Here is a 26413-nt window from a genome sequence, read left to right on the forward strand (position 1 = left end):
CCTGACATAGCAACAAAATTTAAAAGTATCCCAGCATGCTCTTGGACCATAGAATGATGAAATATAAAACTACTCTTACCTTTCAATGGCAATTTCACCCAAAATGTTGGTTTTGCTCCTTTGGTACATAAACCCGCTAACTACATTTTTTTGTATCTCCAAAGCAGTCTTCATAGATAAATTTCATTTCTTAAATATCTTACGTGGTATGTTGAGAGGATAGAGGCTCGTCAATGGTCCAGCTGTACAAGCGTACATTCCCACCATCTCTTCAGATACACTACTGACAGTTAGCTGGGTCATCAAGGGCGTCAGCTGCACAGCATGGATGGGAGGCCTTGATGGATCTACAAGAAATGCACAAGAATGTTCATATTACAGTATTGGTATATGGTCACACCTAATAATGGAAAACATAATAATAACGATGATGAATTGCCCAGGGTACCAAGTTAAAGCAACCTTTCATTGACAAATCATGGGGAAATCAAGGCTTATCTCAGAACAGAGAAGCATTTCACTCTGCTGCATGCCTGAGGTGTTATGTAATAGACACCGGCATGTCTGGGAGAGCAATAGTTAGTAGACTAATCCCAAGTAAATAACGATCACGAGTTCGGTCAAATTTGTGCTGTCCTAACATTTATCGCATTAGTCCGACAGGCGCTCATGACAGTCAGATATTTTGCAAGTCAATTCGCCTTTTGCAAATGTCAGTGGCTGGGCCCTTTAAGAACCAATCACCCTATAAAAACAATGTTATGACCTTTCTCCATCTTAAATATGTGTTGGCCACTCGCCCATAGAGTGCAGAAATTGTTACCATAAATTCAGTGTTAAAGTACATCTGTGAAGAACAGAATCTCTAGAAAGATGGTAGCATGCACAGAATGTCAAAGATTGTTTGTGTTAAGTTCATTGTGAAAATACATGTGTAAACATTTAATAATCTCATCTAAAGTTTTGGTAACATTACCAACAAAAGAATTTGTGTAAGTTCACAAGAAGTGTACCAGTGAGTGTAAAAATGTAAAAAAATTGTATCCATAGTTATTCGCAAAATACCATTAAAGTAAAAGGGATCAGTGTAACTTCAGTGTTAAAGTACATGTATGCATTTATACAAATATAACCTATATTTACACTGTCTACAAATTGCCATAGATCTTTGTCTAGGTTAAATGGTGAAGTACAAGTCTAAAGATGTAAAAATCTTACCCAAGGTGTTGACAACTGGGAACATTTCATCATTTGGTCCATGCCATCTTGGGTTGGTGTAGAGTGGGTTGGGGCTGACCTGACATAGGAAGATGATCTCTTCACCAATATTCGGATCGCGATCCAACGAGGAGGTGATGGTGATGTTCACTCTAATTCCTTCTGGTCCAACTAAAAAAGGATTTTAAAAAATTACATCTTCATTATCATCATCCTCTCTAAAACCAGTAGTGACAGTGGGGCAAGTCACACCTTGGGGGTGTTTCACAAAGATTTTAAGTATGACTTTGAGTTGAAAGTAAATGCCTGGTTGTGTATGGTATAAAAGGAATGACCGCATTGGTCAGAGCATGCCAAGAGGCGGTCACTACTGCATATTATGATGGCGCGTTGTATGTTATGTATGCGTCGGTATTTAAGTGCAACTCTAAGTCTTTAAACTTTAAACTTTGTGAAACACCCCCTGGTTACCTTGTTGAAGCTGTTGCTCAATTCTGTATGTATTAGTTAATATACAAGCTTTCAAAAAAGAGTTATACGGTCATCCCATTGCTAATTCATATGTAGCTACATAAATTTTCCTGATATCACTGATTCAATTGGTTGTCATCACAATCTATGCTTATTTTGTATTCATATTTTTATTTGTAGGACGATTCTGCAATGTGTCCAACCCGTTTCAGTTTGCCTTAAGGCAACCGCACACCTTACAATTGGTCTGCGACTCAATTTTGGAATTAAACGTAGTAGAATTTGATGCTAAAATTGAGACTTGGAATATCTTACTGTGTAATGTTCAAATCTGTGACCTTAGAATAAAAGCAAATTTAATATCTAGTCATAATGACGTCATAGCAGTCGTACGATTGGCTACAATTTGAGACTAATTTGGCCTTTGCTCCAAAATAAAGGCTTGCAACCCTTCAAAATGGTTATATTAGTATTCTTTCAATTAATTTTAACCTCAAATAAAATAATATGTACCATTCACATTTTCAGAAAATGAGTAAAAAGCGATTTGTTCAAAAATTGGATCGCGAACAGTCGTAAGGTGTGCTGTGGCCTTTATGAAATTTATACATTCAGGTTAAGAATCATCTTGCCTAGTCAATAAAGGTCTGTGTATTTCAAAAGCTCGCCATTTCATACATGAATCTTGTTCAAGAGATTAGAAGGAATGTCATTCATCCTGAAAGTAGGAGTTCCTTACCTGGTATTTCACAAGACATTCCTGCAAATCCAATAGGGCACAGACAGGCTCCATTGTCACACGTGCCTCCATTGGTACAGATGTCTTCACACTCTCCACCTGTAATAATGAAAATATAATAATAATAGTGATAATAACACATGTGACTTCAAATCCTCTCTGTAGAGTGCTCAAGATATATAAATAATTAAAAAGTAAATGGTAAATTAATGTTTTAAAGACTCAACAGAGAAACAATTTTTCATGCCTTCAGGAGCAAAGGATCTTTCCATCTAAGTTTTGAAATCTTTTGGAACCAAAAGGGAAGTAGATGCCAAATAGCATAGACACCTACTTGGTATGTAATAAGTAATAAACAATCATATAAGGGATGAAACAAAATCAAGGACTACTCACTGATTTTCTATACATATGGATAGTGTTGAACTTGACTTAAACCTTACGGGGGCATCAATATCAGTATGTAGAAACATTAATGGGTAAAAATATCTTGCGTGCATTGGTATAAATTTTGTACACGGAGATTCATATCTGACTTCCCAATGTTCTGACTGTCATATAAAGTTTTTAGCTTGCACATCATATTTTACCAAAGGAGCCCGAAAAGGTTGTTCCAGTCCTAACTATAATTTAGTGAAGAATCAATGAAGGGACCTCCTGGGCAGCATTTCATTAGATTGAAAGTCCCTAATTTCCACTGATAAGGGTTATAAACTAATAAAATCCATGTATCTGATTGGCTTAGAGGAAATTTGCCAGAGAATATCACAAACAAAATCCTTGTGAAAACACTCCCCAACACTTACTCCTGGGGATGAGGACAAAAGAAGATTCCAGGGGACCCACTCTGCAGGTGTATTCTCCTGCATCCTCTACCAGCAGCTCATTGATGCTGAGACGGTTAGACTTCCTGGTGCTGCGAGTATTGATGTGCTTACTTCCTCCTGTGGGAATAGGGGTATAAAAAGAATAATAGGAGAAAAACTTTTTCTTACACAATCACAAAAATTTACACGTTTTTGGTAAGGTTGCGTCGTGCTGCTTCAGTATAACAGCGCCAGCCACAACGACAAACTTGCAGCCTACCGAGCGAAAGCTTTCCAAGAACAGGAAAAATGTTTGTGATTGTGTAAAAAAGAATGTTTTCTCATGTCTACACACTAATAAGATTAACCTTTTCAGTGAAATAATAATTTTTAATATAGTGATAGTAATAATAATAATAACCATCATTTATGTTGTCTCGGTGAACATCATCATTAGCTTACCTCTTCCGACCGACCTTATGACCTCTCCATCAGGACCAATCCACTGTGGATTGACCTCGTTGGTGTTGCCCCGAATTTCACACAGGATCTTGGTGTTGATCCCCACCAGGAATTGGTTATTACGCTGGATGCGGATTCGAAGCTGGTAGTCATTTGTAACTATCAATAAAAAGATATAAGAGCTTATGACATATACAATGAGCAACATCTTTCTTATATCACATGAACCTGTTATACCACTCAACTAATTTTGGAAAACATTTTCAATGTTATATTTCTCTATGCTAGTAAGGCATAAAAAGGACCACCCAATTCATATTTTGGGATCTTTATTAATGGCACCTTCATGATACTCTTTTCTCGAAACCATATTTATAGCTTTTAAAAATTTCTGCAACTTAACTATATAATCCATACATCCATTACACTAGGGATACAGCATTAACACAATCTAAAAAAGATTTAAAACAAGAGGTAAGATGGAAAGCAATTGAAAGAAGCAAATTATCTCCCTTTTCCATTAAGTAGACAAGTTGAAACTTACCGATATTCTGGCAGAAAACACCATCGAAACCGTCCAAACAGTTGCATCTTCCCTCCACGCATGTCCCTCCATTAGAACAAGGGACAATACACTCAGGTCCTAGAAATAGAAAACAATCAAAGGTAAATTGTAGATGGGTCTACATCCAATAAGTCTACTTTCTGTTAGGTCGCAACCAATTGAGGGTGTTTCACAAGGTATAAGTTTGACTTAGAGTTATGCTTAAATGCCGACACACATGACGTGTAACGCGCAATCTTATTGAGCAATAGGCAGTAGTGTGCACCCTCTTAGAATGGTTTGACCACTGAAGTGATGCCTTCTTTACTGCACACAATTAGGAATTTAAGTGTAATTTTAAGTCACTCTTAAATCTTTGTGACACACCCCCCTGGTCTTACCCTTGTTCATCAAGTTTGTCAACTAACCGTTCGGTCCAACTGCAAATGAACTAATTTACCAGTTTGTCTAATGTTCAGTTTTGTTATACCCATTTTCCTCCATTAGAACAAGGGACAATACACTCTTGGCAATAGAAATAGGGAACATTAAAAGGTAAATTGTAGACTGGCTTAAATCTCCATCTATTTTTCTGTTAGGTCTCGACCTACCAGATCTTATCCTAGTTGTAAAATCTGCCAATCAGTACCGTTAATTTTGTCATGGAGTACATTTTCTGTAGCTTCAAGGTTATGTATGCAACAGCATACAACAAGCTCTAGACTACCAGTTTTCTTATATCAATGGTTTTGCTACCATTGCTATGGTAATAACCAATACCTGACACAGAAAGCAAATAGTCAGCCCTGTTCATTCCAACCACACAGCTGTAACGGCCAGCATCCCCGGACTCCGCTGATACAATGGTCAAGGCTGTCTCGGTATTAGACTCCACATCTGAGAAGATTCTTTGACCAGCTGCAAAGAGATATCAAATGGATGTTCATAGCTGAAGAGATACTTAATTGAATTTGATAAAATATTACTACATGTTTATATTGCCAATGAAATCAGAATATATTTAGGTGCTTACAGATTTATCATTACAACATACAGTGTATGCACAATCTCCACTCCCTTGGGAACATTCTAGAAATGAACAATCAAGATGCTCTAAACATTAAGTTATATACATTGACACTGACATTCTACCTTTACCATAACAATGAAGAGAGGCCAAATGGGAATTGATGTCTGGCTAAAGGAGGCTCATGCCTTGGTGTACTTCAAACACATGGCCCTCTGATTACAAGGTGATAGTCAGAACTGCTACACGACAATTCCTCATTGTGAAGGATATACATGTAACACACATTGCTATCATTGTTGCACTATGGTCTTTCTTATATTCACCAGGTCGCAGTATATTCCATATGGTTGTGAAGTACCACGGTTGACTCCTTTACCACTGACATTACATGTATTTGAGGACGAACATGACAGCAATTGCTCTTCAGATGCATGTACTTATATTGAATAACGATATCCACAATGAACTCTTGAAAGTGATATTTCTTCCATAGAAGTGATATAAAAACTTACATAACTTGCTGGTATCCCTGATAAAATTTGAAGGGAAAACAAGACATTTTCATTTTGAATGTATTTACAAATCATTACAAAACAGGTAATATTGCCATAGACATTCATAACTCTGGATAGCTTACTCTGTATTCCAGCGATAGGCTGGTTATCAGGTCCCAGCCATGTTGGTATACCCTGTCCTTCTTCAGACACTCTACAAATCAATGTTAAATCATCACCAATCTCTGGTTTCTCTCTAGGTGGTCCTTGGATCTCAATGGAGAAAGGTCTCTTAACTAAAACAAAGATAAAATTATACATAAATAAAACATTAGAAATTAGAATTAGAATGTTATTGAAATTAAATATATCTAATGGTACAAACAATCATAGCAATTAATATAATAGACATACAAGCAAAATGCATGTGATATTAAACATGACAGAATTATTACCATTGAGTGTACGTCAATCACAGTGAACAAAGCTGAGGAAAACAGACAATATTCATTGTTTTCAGGGCCTTTTTACAAAAGGTCTACCAAATGGCTGCAAAAGGGCTTTAAAAAGGAAGGGATAAGACTACAAAAGAGAGAGAGAAAACGGTAAGTTGCTGATCTGAGCTTCTTTTAATCAAGACTTGTAGCAGGAATCTTACTCATTATTTTTTTTCCTGCTTTAAACCAGTTTCCAGATAAACAGAATAATGGATTATGTAAGCAGATGTGAAATTATTCTTGACGTCAAATTGATAGACGTGACAATTTGTAACAACATCATACAGAAAAAAATGTGGGATCGTTCTTGCTGATAAATTGCTTTTGCTTGAAGAAAAACTCACCTCCAACTTGACAGAAGCTTCCATGGAACTCCTCTGTACATTCACACATACCCCTCACACAAGAACCTCCATTGATACAGGGCTGGCTGCAATGTGCAGCTACAAGGTGTAAAAAAAGAAATCAGTAATGGTGACTGGTTATTATACCATTCAAACAAGATTGGTTGCAAAATGTACTTGCAAGTTATAGCACCAACATCAAGGTGAATGACTTGTGAAACCACTCACACATGAACAGCAATGTTACCGGGCTGACTGTAATGTGCAGGTACAAGGTGTACAAAAATGAAAGAAGAGATGGTGATTGATTATTACACTCATCTTCCAGAAAGATGGCATGTCATACTTATATTCTATCACTATTTTTTACCACTATCTGTACTACATTACCACATTAGCTCAATATTTTTAATATCCCTATCTTTATATAACTTTTTTACTCATTTAGTATGAATATTGGCATGTTCACAATTGTATTAAGATCAGTGTCATTCTGCCATCTACTACAGTCTGAAGAAGCCATTGATTGAAAGCAAAAGTATTTTAAAAAGTACAAAACATTGTTCTTGATTGTGAAACAGAGTGAATATTCGTAAATAGATCTCTGTTTCCTTAGAGAACATACATGTAATAATTTCAACTTACGTTGAACCTGAACAGAGAATTCAGTAGTGACTGGCCCAACGTTGCAGACATATGGCCCAGCGTCTGAAGGCTGCAGTTCATTGATGACAAGACGGGTTGCCTTACGATCCAAAGCAATAATGGTGTAATGAGAATCACCACCTTTGAATAGTACAAAAGAAATTAAGGTGTGAAAAGTGCCGGTGTTTCCCAAAAAATAGTCGCACTATAATTTCCAGTTGCGTACGGTAGAAAAGGCATCACTGCTCATTAATCAAAGAGATTTTATGTTACATATTGTGTGCGTTGGCATTTAAGCGTTGCTCTACGTAACATTTTACTGTTCATGAAATACCCCTCATTGAAATGTTACCACTGTTGAGTGGCCAACATGTATTTCTACTGCAGCAAATTGTGAGGCACTTGATCACCGCAAGGAACAGGCAAGATACCAAATAAAATGGTGTTTTATAAAGATTAAGTATTAGTCTCAATGATTTAAGAAGAGTTAGTGCCTACATCCGATAAAATGATCTGACCAATGTGATGATACACAAGTTTTTATTCTATTTTTTTCACAATTAAACTACTGTGATCACCAATCAGGTATGTCCAAGTCACTTGATAATATCTGTGCATTTAGTCGGAAAATGGGATAAATAGTGCACTGCCACACTTAATTTCACTTTTCTGTTTCAACGTTTTTTTCTAATACACAAACACACATAATAGTCTATAATTTTCATTTTAGACCTTCTCTTCTGCTTTGCATACAAATGCAGTACAAGAAGGAACACAAATGGGTCTAAGATGTTTCCCTGCAGGCTACACCAACAGAGATCAACATACATGTAATACATGAAATAAACATACTTGGGTCTATGATGTTTCCCTGGGGGTCGTACCAGACTGGATTCTGGTACGGTGCCGTGTGATCCACTTCACATACAAAGCTAACACTGTCACCTGTCTGGGGCAAAGCTGGTCGAGTCTGATCGATCGATATCACAAAATCTGAAAGGAAAATGAGAAAGAATAAAACAATCAACAAAATCTTCTTAAGGTCCAGAGGGCAGATGTTCAATAATCATAACTAACTCGGTATGATGAATCAATGTCATATTTAATGTGAAATATTTTGGTGCAAAATATCTTCCAAAATTATGGCTGTAAAATGAATGCATCAAAAGATGACGCACACGAATCACATCTCGGGTAAATGTGCTGAGGAAAATGTCAAAATTTTAAAAATTTTGAACATCAACTATTTGTTACCTTTAATAAGAAACCTGTTGTATGTTGGATTTTATACTACCTAGTTCATATAAGTGATATCCTCCTAATCGACAGGGGTTCAGTGCAAATCATCGTAACGGGATATGTGTAAATTGATCGGGGCTTTACATTCATCTGAAGAACAGACAGTGTAAGATGTTTGCATTGAGTGATATACTTACTTGGTGTTTCGCACTGCTCTCCTGTGAAGCCTGGTAAACATTCACAAACTCCCTCCACGCAGCGTCCTCCATACAGGCAAGGTTGATCACAAGATAAGGCTGGAAAAAATGCAAACACGTAAATGTTATGGCATCTTATTTCATTCCATGTATTTCATCCCATGGCAAAATAGACTAGGCACGATGAAAGCATTTTTTGTTCCTACGTAAGGCAAACCTTACTGCTGTTCTCCAAGCAGCATTGTGCTGCACAAGTCCAGTCTTGCCTCAAAGTCAGTGATATGACATTGCCCTTGGATTATAGTCCCTGGTCTTTGGGCCAATGGCCTTGGTCTCTAGAAGTTTTAGGCCTTTGACTAGAACCTAGCCTTGAATGTCTAGTCCTTACTCCTGTGCCATTGGCCTTGGTCTCAAATACTCTAAGGTTATCATCGTTTACAAAGTGAAAGAAAAATGAAGAAAATTTTTCATGACCTTTTTGAGCTCCATTTCAATTTTTTCTGACATTTCAAACATCATAAAATCACTTTTGTTATGATAGTTGCAGTGATAGAGTCACCCTTATTTTTCTTATTATTTTTTGTTTACTTACGATCAACAAGAATTGTGAATCGTTTGTCTACGGGTCCTACGTTGCAGACATACATTCCAGCATCATTCAGACGCAAATCACTGATGAGCAGACGAGTTGCGTAGGGTGACAGGTTCTCAGTGTACATGTGGGCTGTTTCACCTGCAATAGTAAAACAGAATTATGATTTACTTATTTTAGTCCTGGTTTGCAGATCATCATATGCAAGGGTTTCAGTGACTTGTAACACTTGAAACCATTGGGTGATTTCAAGTCGGGTGTTGGCCTTGGTGTTGGTGATGAAATTTGGATTGCTTCCCTAGCTCCAAAACCTATTCAGATTTTGTTAAACTGATCCAGGTCACATTATTGACTTCTCAACAAGTGAGTGACTTTTCGAGACCGTCTTCATATCACGATTGGTGTTATAATCATGTTAAAATTGACCTAACACCAACACCAAAAGGTCAACACCGAACTTGAAATCACCCACTGACAACGCGCTGTATTAAACACTTCCACAGATGATTACTCATCAATATCAGAGTTGTATCTTACCTTGTCCAGCCGGATTGATGACATTACCCTCCCTGTCTCTCCAGACCGGTACACCATAGGGATTCTCACGGGACACCTCGCAGAGATAAGACTGATCCTGACCGACGACAGGTACCTGACCGGGCGGCTCACTCACCAAGATGAAAGTATTGTCTGAGCACAGTGGACAATATTAGCAAGATAAATATATAACTTGGTTCATGATAAACCATCTATAACAGATAACAAGAAGAATCTAGCAAGAGGTATCACAGATTAGCAGTTAAACTATGTTACACACATGTTTAACCTTCTAAACTACATCAATATAAAATCTGGGCCCTGTCTTACAAAGACTTCTGATTGATCCAATCAATCCTAACTCTATGGAAATCCATCAGTGTCAAAATTCGTTCTACAGAAAATTTACACAATGTCTTTTGTAAACAAAGAGAAGCAAAGTGACTTTTCAAGAAAACAATGAATGCATGAATATACATCATAAAATATATTTTGAACAAACAGACATACATGTAATAGATGTTGATGTTGCTGGCCGTCCATAGTTGTGATTGATTGGATCAATCGCAACTCTTTGTAAGAAAGGGCCCTGATTTCTTGGTGCATATTTGAGTTCTAGTTACAGGGCTCTTTTTTATGGTATGTCTACAGATCTGATTTTAAGGTTCAAAGTAAAGTTCAACTTACATCTAAGGAGAGACTAGGAAAGATGAACACTTATTTTTGCTTACAACTGTCAGGCACTTGGGTAATACAAATGCAAATAAGAGACATAACAAATTTCAATTCAAAATCAACACATAAAAGAATACAAATGAATGTAAATAAATTGAAATAGGACATCTTACCTGGAATATTACACTGCATACCCATTAACCCTATAGGGCACACACATCTCCTATCGATACACTCTCCATTGAGACATTCAGGGTTGCAATCAGGATCTGAAATAGATTAACGGAATGATACTTTTTTTGCTTTCTTGTGTATTTTCCTGGGATAGAATATTTGTGGCTTTTGCTAGTCATCTTATATGTAATCAAAACCCCCTTGTAAAATAATATATATTCAGTTTTCATATACAAGTAGCATGGCTTACAATTAGTCTCTCAATGAGGATTCTTATCGCAAGGGTTTAAATGCAACTTACAGTAAATTGCAAAGGGTCAATAAGCGCTTTCTGCTACACTTTCTTTAAAGTACCCATGAAACAGAAATAATATTTATAGTGCATTTATTCAGAAATATAAAACACTCTACATTTGAGAAATAAAGAAAGGACGAAACTCACTGAGGCACATTGGAGAAATCATTTTTAGCATCACAGAAATACTATCACTGAATTCTAAACAAAGGAATGTACCAATGAATAATACACCCTAGCTGTAGGCTTACCAAAAGTAAAAGACAATGAGAATAGCAATATTGAGACGTTAAAGGTACTTTAATCTCACCTTCAAAGGTGATGTTGTAACCATATGTGAATGGCCCCACCCTGCAAGCATACTGGCTGGAATCCTCGGCCTGAGCGAACTCAAAAGTGAGCTGGGTAGCGTAGGAGGAGATCTCTTTCGTATAGACTCTATTATTGGTTCCTAAAAGGTAAAGAAATGATTCCATACATGTTTAAATCCTCAGTTGAATCCCTTATGAATAAAATACTTTGAACATTTCCAGATTCCATGAGACAAGAAACTGATTTGCATGCTATTGCCATCCTTCTTTTCCTGAAGCAAGAAATTAACCCAACATTGTACTGCACTCAATCCAGGTGAGGTAGACGGACACCGGCAGGAAGTGATTCCTCAACAAGCTGGGAGCACCGGGATGCGTAGACTAGCTTAGTCTGGGTAATACAGGAGAGTCTTGACCACCAAACAAGTTGGACACATGCGCTATACAAATCCTGAATTATTATTTTTCATTATTCAAATATTTCCTTTTCTTTCTATAATATGGCCTAACATGAAAAACATCTTTCACTCTCAAGTTAGCAATAAAACCTGATTCTGAAATCTTGATAAAAGAGAGATTTAGATTGTCTGCGAATGCAACGTATTCCTAGTTCACCGGAAGTGGTGACACCGCTCGTTCAGTATTACGTTCGTACATTGATGAAAACAGTTTCGATTTAAGTCGACGTACCCATACGACACCACAGCATATACCAGCGTGATAGCGAGCGGGCCGTGGGCCGATGCTTGGCCGGAGAATCAGGCGTAGCATCACGCTACGAACCAGTGGGGCGACTGTGGGTGCAACATTTGCACTCTTGCGCAAAAAGCCGAAAAAACACGGTTGTTTGGAAATAAAACATCAATTACCTATCGGATATGTAGTGTCTGAAAACAGGACACACTAAATGTAATGGAAAAGCTGGTAAAAAGCAGTAATTTGCAGTTTACCAGCCCTGCTGAATCAACGAAACTCGAGTGTTGATGCGGCTTCATTCATTTTTGCCAAGCTGGAATGACGTCATCATGTACGAACTAGCGCTCGTTCGAGCACTATGACACCGAACGTCAAAACCCTCAAATACGAGTCACAGATTTGGTCAGTGAACGAGAAGGCTCGTCACAGATTACTTCGCGCATGCGCAGTGCTCCCAAAATTCCTTAATCTCGTACGTCCACATGGCACGTCACAGAAAACGAAAGGTCTCAAATATACTTTCGGACAAACTACTGATGAGCAAAAATACATTTATTACAAAACAAGGGATACATGTATCAACAAATCTCACATACCTAGTCCATATGGGGAAACAGGTTGACCACTTGAATCAAGCCACTGGGGCGGGTCATAAGAACTGCTTTCTGGAACCTCACAAAGGAAGGTTGCATTGCCTCCGACCTCTAACATTTGACCTTGAGGTTCAGTGATCACAATGAAGTCTTCAGCTGCAACGTACAAAAGTAGAATGTTATGGATGTTATAAGGTGGAAAAAACAGCCTGCTATGGTTTATACTCTACTGGGGCAAAGTTACACAAGTTACCTTTAAAACCAAGGAAATCAAGTGCAAGTTCCCAATGCGCACATTTCATTGGTTGAAAGTCTAGCTGCATTTGAATTTTTAAATAGCATTTGATTGCAACTCTTTCTGCAACGGCCCCTGGATCATGTTTCAGAAGTAATTAAGTGTAATTTAGAGTCAAGCTTAAATGCTGACATGCACATGATACACGACACACAATCTGTGCAATCTTTTGGCATGATTTGACCAACGTGGTGATGCCTTTTATACTGCATAGAACATTAAATTTAGTTGCGACCCTTAGTCACAGATATCTCTTTTTGAAACAGTCCCTGATCTTCTAGAGGATGTTCTAATACTCATAGGCCCGTATTCTGAAGTCAGGTTTAAGTAAGACCATGGTCTAACTCTGTGCTAAGATTATGGGAAGCCAAATGTGTCAAAATCTTTATTAAGTTGTATGTTTCTTATGTTTACTGTGCTCTTTCCTGATTCATTGATGGTGAAGACAATCATCTATTTATACTTCCAAGACAATTATGAATGATTTAAATGCCAAATGAGCTAAAATATGACATATCTACTGTTAGTGATTTATGTAACAATTGGCTCTCCATACTTAAACCACAACTTTAACCTGAGTTTAAGTTAAATCCAACTTCAGAATACGGGCCATATTGTCTAACACCATCATGGCTAAAATCACCAATTTCACTCAGTCCAACCATTAAATTGTATAATATTCACTTGGGATAACTATCACTAAGTTCAAGGCTAATGCCTTTGTATTGTTTTTTTTTTCATATGAATACTTGCTTCGCAAACAATACACCTTATCAAGACTAAGACTTATACACCTTTATATCAAAACTAATTGGTATTACATCAAGTGGATTGACTTGGCTTGGTCTTATATTCATATATGCCATTCTAATTTGATGCTGGAACTGTTACCTTGTCTTGAGCACGTAGGTCCATTGAAACCTTCAGGGCATTGGCATTCTCCATCGTTACAGGTTCCTCCATTCTCACAGGGTGGATTGCATTCTATCTCTACACATAGATAAAAATGCAAAGAAATAAATTCATTTTATAGTATTCCAAAAGCCATGACATACTCTCCAAAACCGAACATCATGTAAAAAAAAACTATATAAACTAGCTGGATTCATGATTGCATGCAGCCGAAATATAAGCCTCTGACATTGCCAGACCATTACCTCTTTACAAAAGAAAATATAATAAACAAGGGGGATTCTCGACTGTAATGGGGACAGCACAACACATGGTCAGTTGACCAAGTTTAGTTGGATGAAAGAATACACCTGCAAAGCCAAGGACCCATTTCACAAATAAACTGCAATTGCAGAAATTTGCAATAACCGTTTAAGCTACTGAAATTATTTGATTAGCTGATGGTAAACCTTTTACAGACGTTGTGCAATTGTAATATTGTAACAAGTCTTTTGGAAACAAAGTCCAGGGGGGCGTTTCATGAAAGGACTTGTCGGATAAAACGTCCGACAGTTACCATAGGAACAGTGCCTCTCAGCCAATCAAAATCATGGAAAGATGTGAGATCTGACAACTTGTCGGATGAAAATATTGATGAAACGCTCCCCAGGTGGGTGTTTCATAAAGCTGTCATAAAGTTACGCACGACTTTACGCATGATTGTTACATGTTCCTAAATCAACCAGTCTTGCGTTAAGTCATTTGTATCTTACAAATAGCTTAATGAAACACTCAACAGGGGCCTGTTGCAGAAAGAGTTGCAATCAATCGCAACTCTAAAAATCATGCGCAACTCTAAAAATCTTGCGCAACTTGATTTTCAACCAATCAACAGCACGCATTTGGGACTTGCGATTCATTTCTTGGCTTGCGTTTAAACGCAACTCTTTCTGCAACGGGCCCCTGCTCTCCCTTCAATGTATGGTACAGGTGTATAGCTTTTACCCATAATAAACCATGAAAATCCTACTAACCAGCATAGTTGACATTGATATATTTCACATCAGGTCCCCCAGTGCAGTAGTAAACACCAAGATCCGTCTCTCCAAGGTTTCTTATCACAAGCTCAGAACTCATGTTGTTCAAAACATTCACGAAGACATTGCTCACATCTGTTAAAAAGCAGGAAATAACATAAAGATATAGTTGTAATCAGAATATCTAACATATTATTTTCTTTCACAATTTTCACTTGAATAATACAATGTATACAAAAAATTCTAAAGAGTTAAGATCAATATCAGACAATAACAAAAGCAGAAGCATCAATAAACATGGTCTTGAAGTCCATGTTAGGTGCTCCAGTTAAGTTCTTGAATTTGTGGTGTTTATTTATGAATTGAAATGTAACTGAACCTCTATCATTCTTTTACTATAACCCTATGGATTTTATATGGCAGAAACATATATCACAACATCAACTCAAACAAAGATTTTAATACAGAGATGAAGTAATGTTTCATAGACACTGGACGAAGTTGACTAAATACATTATAACTGTAGTCAGCGGACAATTCTAACCCATACCCTGTCCAAGTGAATCCGTAATAACAAAAAGAATAGAAAAGAATAAGCCTTGATAAGTCAGTGAAGAAGAAGTTTGGGTGTACACTAGAAATTTGATTGCTATAGATGATTGATCTGTCATTATACCAGGGGCCCGTCTTATGAGTTGTGATTGATCCGATCAATCGCAACTATGGAAAGCCAGCAGAGCCAACATATAAAATGCACGTTTGTTTTAAACAAAATTCTAGACATGAATGTATATGTATATCCAGAAATTAATTGATTTCTTGATAATTTGGTGTGTTCTCCTTTGTTTACAAAGAACACTTTGCAAATTTCCTGTCGAAAAAATTATGACACTGATTAATTCCCATAGAGTTTCTTGATTAGATCAATATTTAATCTTTGTAAGACAGGGCCCAGTTTGCATTTCACAAGAGCCTCTTACCACCAAACTGAGCAGGGATGAGTTGTCCATTGCGGAACCATTGAGGGCGCTGCACAAAATGATCTCCTTCCTGGACGGCACACAGGTATCTGATCTCTGATCCTGGTGTCGGTTGAAGCTCAGGGTCAGGGGTTATTGAAATGTAACCATTAGCTGGATGAAAAAAATGATGAATTTCATTTTAGCCTTTGATTTTTTGTTGGTACCACACGTACGTGTGATTCTTTTTTATTTCAATTCTTTTTGTTGAAGAACACATGTCCTGTTGATGCGGTTTTATTTGTGCAAGTGTAGACATATTTAAGTCCATAACTCACAAATTTGTTCTTTCACACTTTATTGTACTGTAAAATGTTCATGTAAGGTATATTTATTAAAACAACTAGAAAACTAAACAGACTGGCTTTCATGTACTAAGAATAGATTTTTTGTGTTTTGTTACTTGGCTAACCTCGGTACTACATGTACACTATCATGATAAGTTTTGTTTTTATTTTCATCATCTTCAACTTTGAATGCCACTAGACATGCTAATAAAATTAAATAATTTGTACAAAGTATTGCAGCAGTGTGAACTCTACCACTACTTACCAGGTACTTTACATTCGGTACCAAGCCAGTCTGATGTACACTGACAGACCCCGTTCACACAGTCCCCACCATTCCTACACACTGGGATACAGTCAGGTTCTGTGAGAAACATAAAAAGAGGCAAAAGTGACAAAGAGTAAAATAACATCCATTCAATCCAATTCAATAATGGTTCTATTTAAAAAAAAATAACACTGCATACCAGCCCACAGGCTGAATTTTGCATGTTTTACAGTGCACATTTTCTAAAAAGATACTATATTGCCGGTATTGATGACTCTACTTTAGTACTGACCAGCAGAGGAGACAATATTAATTAATTACATCCTGAAGCAACTGCATAAAATAATTAATCTTGTGTACATCGAACCCCCTATTATTTTCCATTCTTAATCTCTTCAAATACTACTTAAGCCATGATACCATAGCATAAAAACGTCTAAATAAAACCTGAATATCGAGACAAAAATGTTTAAGAAGTTTCATGTACAGACTTTAGAAGTACATCAGGACTACCAGGGCTATTTGAAATTTCATAGTACAAGGGATGTTCAATCATTATCATTATTTTTACTGTTATTAGGATCACCACTTTTATCTTTATTTTCAGTTATTATTATCATCTTCAGTATTATTATTACCATTATTATCATCACAATTACTATCAATTCTCAAAATAATCATAATGTTAATTTTTTATTACAATTATTATTATCATAATAATTTTTGTAATCTATAATTATTATATTCATCATTATTATAACTACTGATATCATTATCATCATTATTATTCATACAATTATGAATTTCATTATCATCACTATTATTATTATCAATATCATTATTATCATCACCATAGTGATACATATTACGATCATTACAAGCAGTCAATCACAAATCTAAACTTACCTTCTCCTGCAACAAGTACTGTTCTGCTTTCTGTGAAAGGACCAACCATGCAGGAATAATCTCCCGAGTTAAAGGCCTGGGCATTGAACATGACCAGTTCTGTCTTTAGGTGCGTGTGGTGGTAGGTTCCAATGGCTTCATCAAGAGTACCTAAAGATACAAATAAATTGCAGAACCATTGATAAAAACAGCAGAAACAAAAACTTCAATTTTCTTTCGCATTTTCCTTTTTCCCTCTATTTTCGTGCTTCATTCCCTCTTGTTGTTTTGTCTTACAAGTTGGTTTAATTCTTTTAACAACAAAACAGATTTCACAAGATTTCACACACTCATTTCTGTTACATTTTCCACGTATTACTTTCTCCCTCCAAGTCCAACAGAGGACATACATGTAACATTTCTATCAGCAATTTCTATCTGTCCATCTTCATTATTTTCTCACATACATTTGCATAAAATAATCATCACTGTATCTTCATTCCTTTCACTCTCTCTCTCTCCCTCCATTTTTTCACCCTATCATGCAAAATATTCATTCATTCATCAAGACCAAAACCACAAACAGAGTAACCAATGAAACTTCCTAGAGACATACCTTCAGACACCTTGTCTCCCTGCGAATCCAACCACATAGGACTACCGTAGGTATCGTCATTGACCTCACACACAAGACGGAGATCATCACCCGCCATGATGATGACATTCTCTGGGCCATCGATTGTGAGATCCACACCTTATGAAGAAAACCAAAACACATATCATTAGAAAAGTCTTACGCACCTTTGAATTTTGTCTCTCTTGCAGCAAGCCCACAAGTAGGGTTTTCATTAACAAAGGTAAAAAAAAAAAATAAAAAAAATGATTATTATATGGATTTGCCAAAACAACTTACAAATTTTTCAATTTCAACATTCTATATAAAATCAAAAGATTCATATGTTGGGTGATAAAGATAAATAATAAATTCTTCATGTTTCTGCAACCATCCCACAAGGGTAAGATTCTACATAGTTTCTAACCTGGCATTTCACAAGCTTCCCCTCCGTATCCATCAGGGCAGTTACAGGCTCCAGCAAGGCACATCCCACCATTCAAGCAGGGTGGGTCACAAATGAGAACTGTAAAAGAAACAAGTGGAATGCCTCTGGCCGTCTCACCTGCATCACGCGGTTCAATATAGCAGCATTGCTGACTTTGAATACTACTCTAACTCGCACAAGATGTTCAGTGATACATGGTTACTCTTATGTCCACTTTTTATGAACGAGACCAATAAACTTACAGAGATATGATGGTTATTCAACAAAAAAATCCAACATGGCCAAAGTTCATTGACCTTACATGACCTTTGACCTTGATCATGTGACCTGAAACTCGCACAGGATGTTCAGTGATACTTGATTACTCTTATGTACAAGTTTCATGAATCAGATCCATAAACTTTCTAAGTTTTGATGGTAATTCAACAGATACACCCAATTCGGCCAAAGTTCATTGACCTTTGACCTTGGTCATGTGACCTGAAACGCGCACAGGATGTTTGGTGATATTTGATTACTCATATGTCCAAGTTTAGTGAACTAGACTAATAAACTTTCAAAGTTTTGATGGTAATTCAACAGATACCCCCGATTCGGCCAAAGTTCATTGACCCTAAATGACCTTTGACCTTAATCATGAGACCTGAAACTTGCACAAAATATTCAGTGATGCTTGATTACTATTATGTCCAAGTTTCATGAATCAGATCCATAAACTTTTAAAGTTATGATGGGAATTCAACAGATATCCCCAATTCGGCCAAAGTTCATTGACCCTAAATGACCTTTGACCTTGGTCATGTGACGTGAAACTCATGCAGGATGTTCAGTGATACTTGATTAACCTTATGTGTAAGTTTCATGAACTAGGTCCATATATTTTCTAAGTTATGATGACATTTCAAAAACTTAACCTCAGGTTAAGATTTGATGTTGCCGCCGCCGCCGGAAAAGCGGCGCCTATAGTCTCACTCTGCTTCGCAGGTGAGACAAAAATGGTAAAAGAAATGGAGACATATGCATTGGACCACACACGATTGTAATGGGATATAGTTTGAAGGGATCTTGACACTAATATCCTACAGAACAAACAGGAATGTCTGGGATGCTACTATTTGAAAAGCATTGGTCACTTTTATTCTACACATCAAAAAGAAATACTTTCCATGTAAAGCACCATATTGGTTTGGACTATACATGCCATGAAGGATCTGTTGTTTTGTGAGCTCTCGTCTCATCACTAAAAAAGAAATATTTATAAAAATCTTACTTCTCTGTAGACAAGCTGGTCCTGTGAAGCCATCATGTAAAACACCATATTGTTTTGGACTATGCATGCCATATAGGATTGATTATTTTATGAGCTCTTGTCTCATCACTAAAAAAATAAATATCTATAAAAATCTTACTTCTCTGTAGACAAGCTGGTCCAGTGAAGCCATCTCGACAATAACACTTGCCCATGAGGCAGGTTCCTCCATTGAGACACTGTGGGATACATGCGACCTCTGAAAAAATGGGAAAAAAGGACATTAAAAGGATAATAAAAGAGCGTTGATATTGCGCAGCTACTGTGATGATATATTCTGCTAAGTATAACAAGGTGAATGACACATATTCTAGAGTATTACTGAAAAGATAAACCTTAAAGCCTGTGTATAGCTTTGGTAAAGGGTCAATAATGTGATTGATAATCGAATATCATCTAATATGACAGTCTTACTGAAGCGTAGAGACCATTAGATATTTTTCCAACTGCACTTCTCTGAGAAAATTTCAAATATTCAAATCTTGGATATATAGCGCCCTCTCTCGGCGATGCTTGTTTTAAATTTAAAAAATGGGCATTCAAGCACTTATCTTATAAATTAAGTGATTAGATATCCAAAAGTTACAGACAAAGAACATATCTTGAAAGTTTCAGCCCATTCCATGATTTGGAATAGGATTTAATTGAAAGACAAAAACACACAGATATTTTAATTTGATCGGGTGACCCGATCAAGTTAAATTTCCATGTAAAATTGCAAAAATTTATCCTGTAAAACACATTTTCATTTCATATCCTCCACATCATAACTGTTATAGGGCATATCCATTCATATTAGCTAGCAATGAATTGGAATAGTGATAGGTGCATTTTGGTGGATTTACCAAGACTATACACAAGCCTTAAGGTGTGCTTCAAACATACTAAATGTGGGTGATTCCCTTACTTCAATGTATATCATGACCCCTGTGACCTTTGTTCTTTTGCTTCTGTACCCCTAAGCTAATAAGACCACCATCACTCTTATATGCATTACTTTGACTGAATTTGAAGTCAATTCTTCAAATAGTTCGACAGTGAGTTGCCTCCATGTACAGGATAGTCCATGTACAAAGCCTACTTAACTTTTACCTTTGTCCCCCCGGAAATAATAAGACCATCAACACTCATATATGCACACTTGGACTAAATTTGAAGTCGATCTACCAAGTAGTCCTTTAGTTGCATCCTTGAACAGAGTTATCTCTGTGCAAGCCTATTAGAATGACAGAATTCATCTTTCCTACTATGTGTGGATTGGAGGATCAAATGTGTGAAGCATTTGCCAGAATCTTAGCAACGCCGATCAGACTTCTACAAGATCCTACAGCACAGACGAACTGCACTACACCAAAAGTGACAAAACATATTACTCTCTTTATTTTCACTTTGCACACCGATCGACATCATCAATGATTAGGACTGTTTCAAATCTATGCCAACACAGGAATTCTTTGCTATCTGATAAATAGCAGATTAAGGATAAGTTTGAGGTCTGGTATAGAAATCTACTTTCGATAGGAAATGGTTGAAAAATGAAAATAAATAGGTTTGCTTGAAATCATGGTCACTTGTCCAGCTGTACCTAACAACGTGTTGGTCCCCAATTTGATCGTTGTTTGCTCATTACTCTGGAATTACAATTTCTCCTGAAAAATCGTTTGGCAATATAATTTATTTAAAGTTCTGTATTATTCTGTGAAAGTTTGTTCAAATCAGTGAACATTTAATTTTATGTTGTTACCATTACCAGACTTTACATTTTAAATGTGAAACATTCAACCTTACCATCTACCATGATGTTGAAGAGTCTTCTAAGAGGTCCTACAGCACAGATGTACTGCCCTTCATCCTCAAACTGAATGTCCATGATGAAGAGACGTGTTGCATACTGGGATATCTGCTCAGTCTTCATGTGAACATTACCACCTGAAATTCAAAGAGAAAGGAAGATACAATTGCGGGTGAAACAGGGGTCTGATAACAGTCAACCCTGATCCAAGACAAAGGTAATGCACTGGTCCTTGATAAAGCTTCACTTTTTTATTGCCAGGTCTTTCGGGGAGGAGAAGGTGGAGTTTCATGCTGTCTTCTAATAAAAGTAGGATTAAATATTCATTGGTAAGCAATTGAGGGAAAGAATGATGGTGCGAGTCCCAGTCATTGGGTCAATACAACACTTTCATGCAGGCCATAAAAAAAATAGCATGATGCCTAGAGACCTTTTGAAACATTTATTTTAAATATCTTCTACCCGATGAACCTGTTGCTGGCACATTGCTACAGAAAATTGATGCCAAACTACTCCCCACAAATGACCACATACACAATGTGGTATAAAAACCTTGGGATGTGCGTTTGCATGATTCAAATTATAACTTGTTTCCCAGAGACAATAAGAATTTCATTAAACACAAATTCAAGGATACAACATGACAAAAGGCTTGGATCAAATCTTTCATGGAATCAAAAGATTTACATAGGCAGAAGAACTGCACAATTGCAAGACAACTTACCCAATGCCATGGGTTGGATTTGCTGTCCCTCTGGGTTAATCCAGATTGGCGATCCATAGGGATTATCCTGAGGTACCTCACAGATGTAGCTTACATCCGCACCGAGGATTGGATTATCCTGATCCGGGATCCTCACCCGAACAATACCTTCATCTAAAAGAATATCATACAAGTAATAGTATTAGAGTGAATGTTCAAAAGAAGTTTCATTCATGTGAATGTTACAAGACTAGGGCCCAGTCTTACAAAGAGTTGCGATTGATCCAACCAATCATAACTATAGAAAGCCAGCAAAGTCAACATCTAAAATTCATGTTTGTTCAAAATTAAAATTAGATATGAATGTATATCCATAAATTCATTGATTTCTTGACAATTTGGTGTGTTCTACTTTGGTTTACTAAGGATATTTTGCAAATTTCCTGTAGAAAATACTATGACACTGATGGATTTCCAAAGAGTTACGATTGATTGGATCAAACTTAACTCTTTGCAAGACGGGGCCAAGATCTATCCCATACTTTACAACAATTACTCTTGTTCCCTTTGTCTATCATGCCCAATCCCATCCCCTCCCCCCAACCATACAACCTCAACCCAGCTCTCCTAATCCTGACCTCCACTGGCTTCTTCAATACTTTCATCTACAGGAAGATCATACATGTAGCAATTATATCATAATTATTGCACTTTGCTCTACAGTAAAGCAGCACAACAGCTTTTACACACATTTCACCCCACAGAAATTTTCAAGCTTGCGGCATGCTAGTAACTAGCATGCGGCTAGCTTAATAAGCGTGTAATATGAGTGCAGAGTAATAGTTAAGCGATCTTTTAGCAGAGATGCTAACTGATAGCTCAAAAAAATCCTGAAAACCCAGGCCGGGGGTCCAGGGGCCCGCCCAGGGCCCCTGGCGGGGTCAAGGGCGAAGCCCCCTGAAGCTGGAACATTTTCTTATTCTTTAGAGGGCTGAAATCATTAATCTACAGTAGTACATAACAAATAATTAATGACATAATAAACTTCATATCATAGGCAAGAAAGGTGCTCAAAAAAAAAAATCATGTAACCCGTACTCATTACGGTACGGGTTAACCTGCTGCGGGTTAATATGCTGCGGCCAATGGGTGCGACTCGGGACGGGTGTATGTAGCACTAGCAGCTGGGGTGCCCTTTTTCACTCACTGTACTCATCAACAAGACAATCCTATACTATTGAAAATCCATAAATCACAATTTCTATCAAAATGATGGATAGTTCACACATATGAATTGATGAATACGCACCAGAGAACACATATTTCATGGTAGCAAATAGGTTTTCAGCTGAAATCCCGCGGCAGACAACCAATCACTCACGCAGCAGCAGGCAATTGCAGCCACACCGGGCCGTGCTTCGAGCGGTTCTACCGGGCGATCGCCCGACTGGGATAGCGCTGACACCCGTATCCCTGCAGGGTATAGGGCGGCGTTTGCAACTGCTACAATGTATTGCTCGCGCGTACCGTGCAAGTACAGTACCAGCTAAACTTCATGCTGCGCACAACGCTAATAATTTTCCGTCTGCGCAAATTGGCCATCCAAAATTGAAATTGCGCCCTCTGTAGCGAACTCCGTGACAAGATTTGGAGGGGAAATTTTTACAGATTTCACTTTGACAATCGATTTTTTTTCCCGGAATATTTTTCAGCAAAGGAAAAAATCCGGAATTCCGGAAAAATCCGGAAAATTAGCAACTCTGTTTTAGTGAGATGGGACTGTTCGCTAGCGTGCACTCGCTTATTAAGCGAGCGCCCTACTAGTCGCATGCTAGTTACGAGCATGCGGATGCTTAAATTTCTGTAGGGGCAGAGCCATTTCTGCTATTTCATTTTTACTCATTTGAATTTATTCTACACTCCATGCATTTCAATCCAATGCAACTTGGCTCCTGCGGAGCTCTGTTCATTTTAATACATATGAATTCAATTTCAGTTTCTATTCAGAAAGACTTTGGCCAGTATTCTGAAGTCGGGTTTAACTTAAACTCAGGTTTAAATTTATGGTTTAAGTATGGATAGCCAATGTTTCACAAATCACTGACGGTAGATATATCATATTTCAGCTCATTTGGCTCTGAAATCATTCATAATTGGCTACGATTTGAAACTAATTTGGCCTTTACTCCAAAATAAAGGCTTGCAATCTTTCAAAATGGTTATAGAAATGTTCTTTAAATCAATTTAAACCTCAAATAAAATGACATGCTCCATTCACATTTTAAGAAAATGAGCAAAATGCGATTTGTTCCAAAATCAGATCGTGAACAGTAGTAAGGTGTGCTGTAGCCTTAATTTACCTGTCTGGTTACACTGTGGACCAGTGAATCCATATTGGCAGTTGCATACACCATCTACACACTCCGCTCCATTCAAACATGGTCTCAGGCACCTCCTCATCGATGCTACAGAGAAAAAAAAGTGAATCATAGAAATCATAAATACTTGTCAACCTATCAATCCATAAATAGGAAACAATTCACATCAAAATGAAAAATACAGGGACACTTAAAAATATAGTTATGCAACCTATTGAAGGCATTGACTAACATTGATTTGATTTTTTAAAATCTAAGATGCAAGGTCCCACTTGTCATCTGTGTCTGTGATATAAAGACACATGTGTCTGTGCTACAAAAATAAAGCCCAGAAAAAAATCGCATCAGAATATCATTATTTAGTGCTTCAAAAAGTGAAATGTAAATTGTCCGGAAACAACATCTTAATTTCAGCACATACAATTATGTGTTCTATTATTATCAGCAAGATAGAAATTACACAAAATCTTCGATTATAATGTATCAAAAGCAATTCTTTTGATTTTCTCTGTTGGTTTCAGTGTTTATAGGTTGATAGAAAGGCATTCATGTACATATTTATTTCATCTCTCCCTTTTTTAAATTACTTGTCTATAACGTTAACTTATACCTTTAAATATCTGTGCTGCGTCTATTCTAAACCACACTTCCGAATCTGCAGCTATGTTTGGACAAAAAATCAATGTACTTAAATTCATACTTATATTTTGTTATAAATAATGATACTAATATAAATGAAATTTAACTGCTTGGGACACACTACTTTGATAATAATACAAAGTTAAAAAATGAAAGAAATTTTTCATACGAATACAAATATTTCATCATACTGTCTTTTTTAAGAATGAGATATTTGAAGGTTTGTATGGTGGTACAGATGCCAGAAACTTTATAACAAATGGTTTAAAAATATTTATAATTGAATTTAAACCTACACTTACATTTGAACATATGGTTTTGAAACTTACCAAGCTGTCCACACATTGGTCCAGTGAAAGGGAACTGACAAACGCATTCTTGATTGATGCATTCTCCTCCGTTCAGACAAGGGGGTTCACATTCCTCAACTATGGTGAAAGATTAAGAAAAAAATGTCTGAAACTTCACAAAAATATTATCAATGGAATACTCTGGGTATATCATGCATGCATTGCATGTTTTTTCATTCTAAAACTTCTCAGTGAATTGGTAAAAAAATAAGAAATACAATATATTCCTCTGACATTTGCTGTATTTATGTTTTCACATTTTTATTTATCTACAGAAGATTTATACAGTTCAGCTGATACTGTGAATTGATTTTAAAATGAAATACTATTATTGTTACAATTATTATACATATTCTGTACGGCACCTTGTAAAAAATCAGAGCGGGGCCTTTCTCGCAGAAATCCTGCAAACAGCTTTTCATGACAAATTATCAGTAACCTTTGGAAAAAATAATGGAGACTGCAGGAAAGCTGTAATCAAAAGATGCATAGCCTCCTAATAGCAGGGGTCCTGCTAAAGGCTCGGCACAAACATTTGATAAACTTGCCCAACATGACATGCTTGTGATACTCACTGTTGACAATGACGTTGACTGACGATTGGAAGTCTCCAACGACGCACTTGTACGTCCCTGCATCCAGAGGGGACACGCCCACAAGATTTAGCGTTGACGAAGACGCTGAGGTTTGGATGGTGTGAAGACGGGCAATGCCTCCTAACAAGTAGAAAAAATACATAACTTTTAAAGTATGATACTAGACAAGCTAGATTTTGGCTGCAGCTATTTCTCATCAAGCAATATATATTCTTTGCTTTGGAGGCTTATTTGTATTATTAAATGAAAATAAATAATTCATGCACACAAAGTGTGCACATCCTACTCTCCCTGGGGAGTATTCCAGTCAGTCGCCGGAGAGGCTCACACAGTACTGGACAAGC

General features: G+C 37.0%; 1 protein-coding gene across 1 annotated transcript in view; it reads right to left on the reverse strand.

The window, feature by feature from the left end:
- LOC121420611 overlaps positions 1-26413 on the reverse strand; it is a gene marked incomplete at its 3' end in the record, with an annotated part of 159523 nt that overhangs the window by 88500 nt on the left and 44610 nt on the right. Inside the window, exons 49-78 of the mRNA XM_041615273.1 lie at positions 26049-26189; positions 25453-25551; positions 24467-24571; positions 22128-22280; positions 21400-21540; positions 19712-19810; positions 18282-18380; positions 17858-17995; positions 17263-17412; positions 16354-16452; positions 15763-15915; positions 14780-14917; positions 13746-13844; positions 12563-12715; positions 11270-11410; positions 10664-10759; positions 9816-9968; positions 9279-9419; positions 8687-8785; positions 8103-8243; positions 7251-7391; positions 6606-6704; positions 5908-6060; positions 5021-5158; positions 4241-4339; positions 3697-3855; positions 3235-3372; positions 2429-2527; positions 1219-1389; positions 204-347 (exon numbers count right to left, since the gene is read on the reverse strand). Coding sequence (XP_041471207.1) covers positions 204-347; positions 1219-1389; positions 2429-2527; positions 3235-3372; positions 3697-3855; positions 4241-4339; positions 5021-5158; positions 5908-6060; positions 6606-6704; positions 7251-7391; positions 8103-8243; positions 8687-8785; positions 9279-9419; positions 9816-9968; positions 10664-10759; positions 11270-11410; positions 12563-12715; positions 13746-13844; positions 14780-14917; positions 15763-15915; positions 16354-16452; positions 17263-17412; positions 17858-17995; positions 18282-18380; positions 19712-19810; positions 21400-21540; positions 22128-22280; positions 24467-24571; positions 25453-25551; positions 26049-26189 — 3879 coding nt within the window. The remainder of the gene's footprint in view (positions 1-203; positions 348-1218; positions 1390-2428; positions 2528-3234; positions 3373-3696; positions 3856-4240; positions 4340-5020; positions 5159-5907; positions 6061-6605; positions 6705-7250; positions 7392-8102; positions 8244-8686; positions 8786-9278; positions 9420-9815; positions 9969-10663; positions 10760-11269; positions 11411-12562; positions 12716-13745; positions 13845-14779; positions 14918-15762; positions 15916-16353; positions 16453-17262; positions 17413-17857; positions 17996-18281; positions 18381-19711; positions 19811-21399; positions 21541-22127; positions 22281-24466; positions 24572-25452; positions 25552-26048; positions 26190-26413) is intronic.

This window comes from Lytechinus variegatus, chromosome 8, assembly GCF_018143015.1.
Source record: "Lytechinus variegatus isolate NC3 chromosome 8, Lvar_3.0, whole genome shotgun sequence".
Taxonomy (NCBI): domain Eukaryota; kingdom Metazoa; phylum Echinodermata; class Echinoidea; order Temnopleuroida; family Toxopneustidae; genus Lytechinus; species Lytechinus variegatus.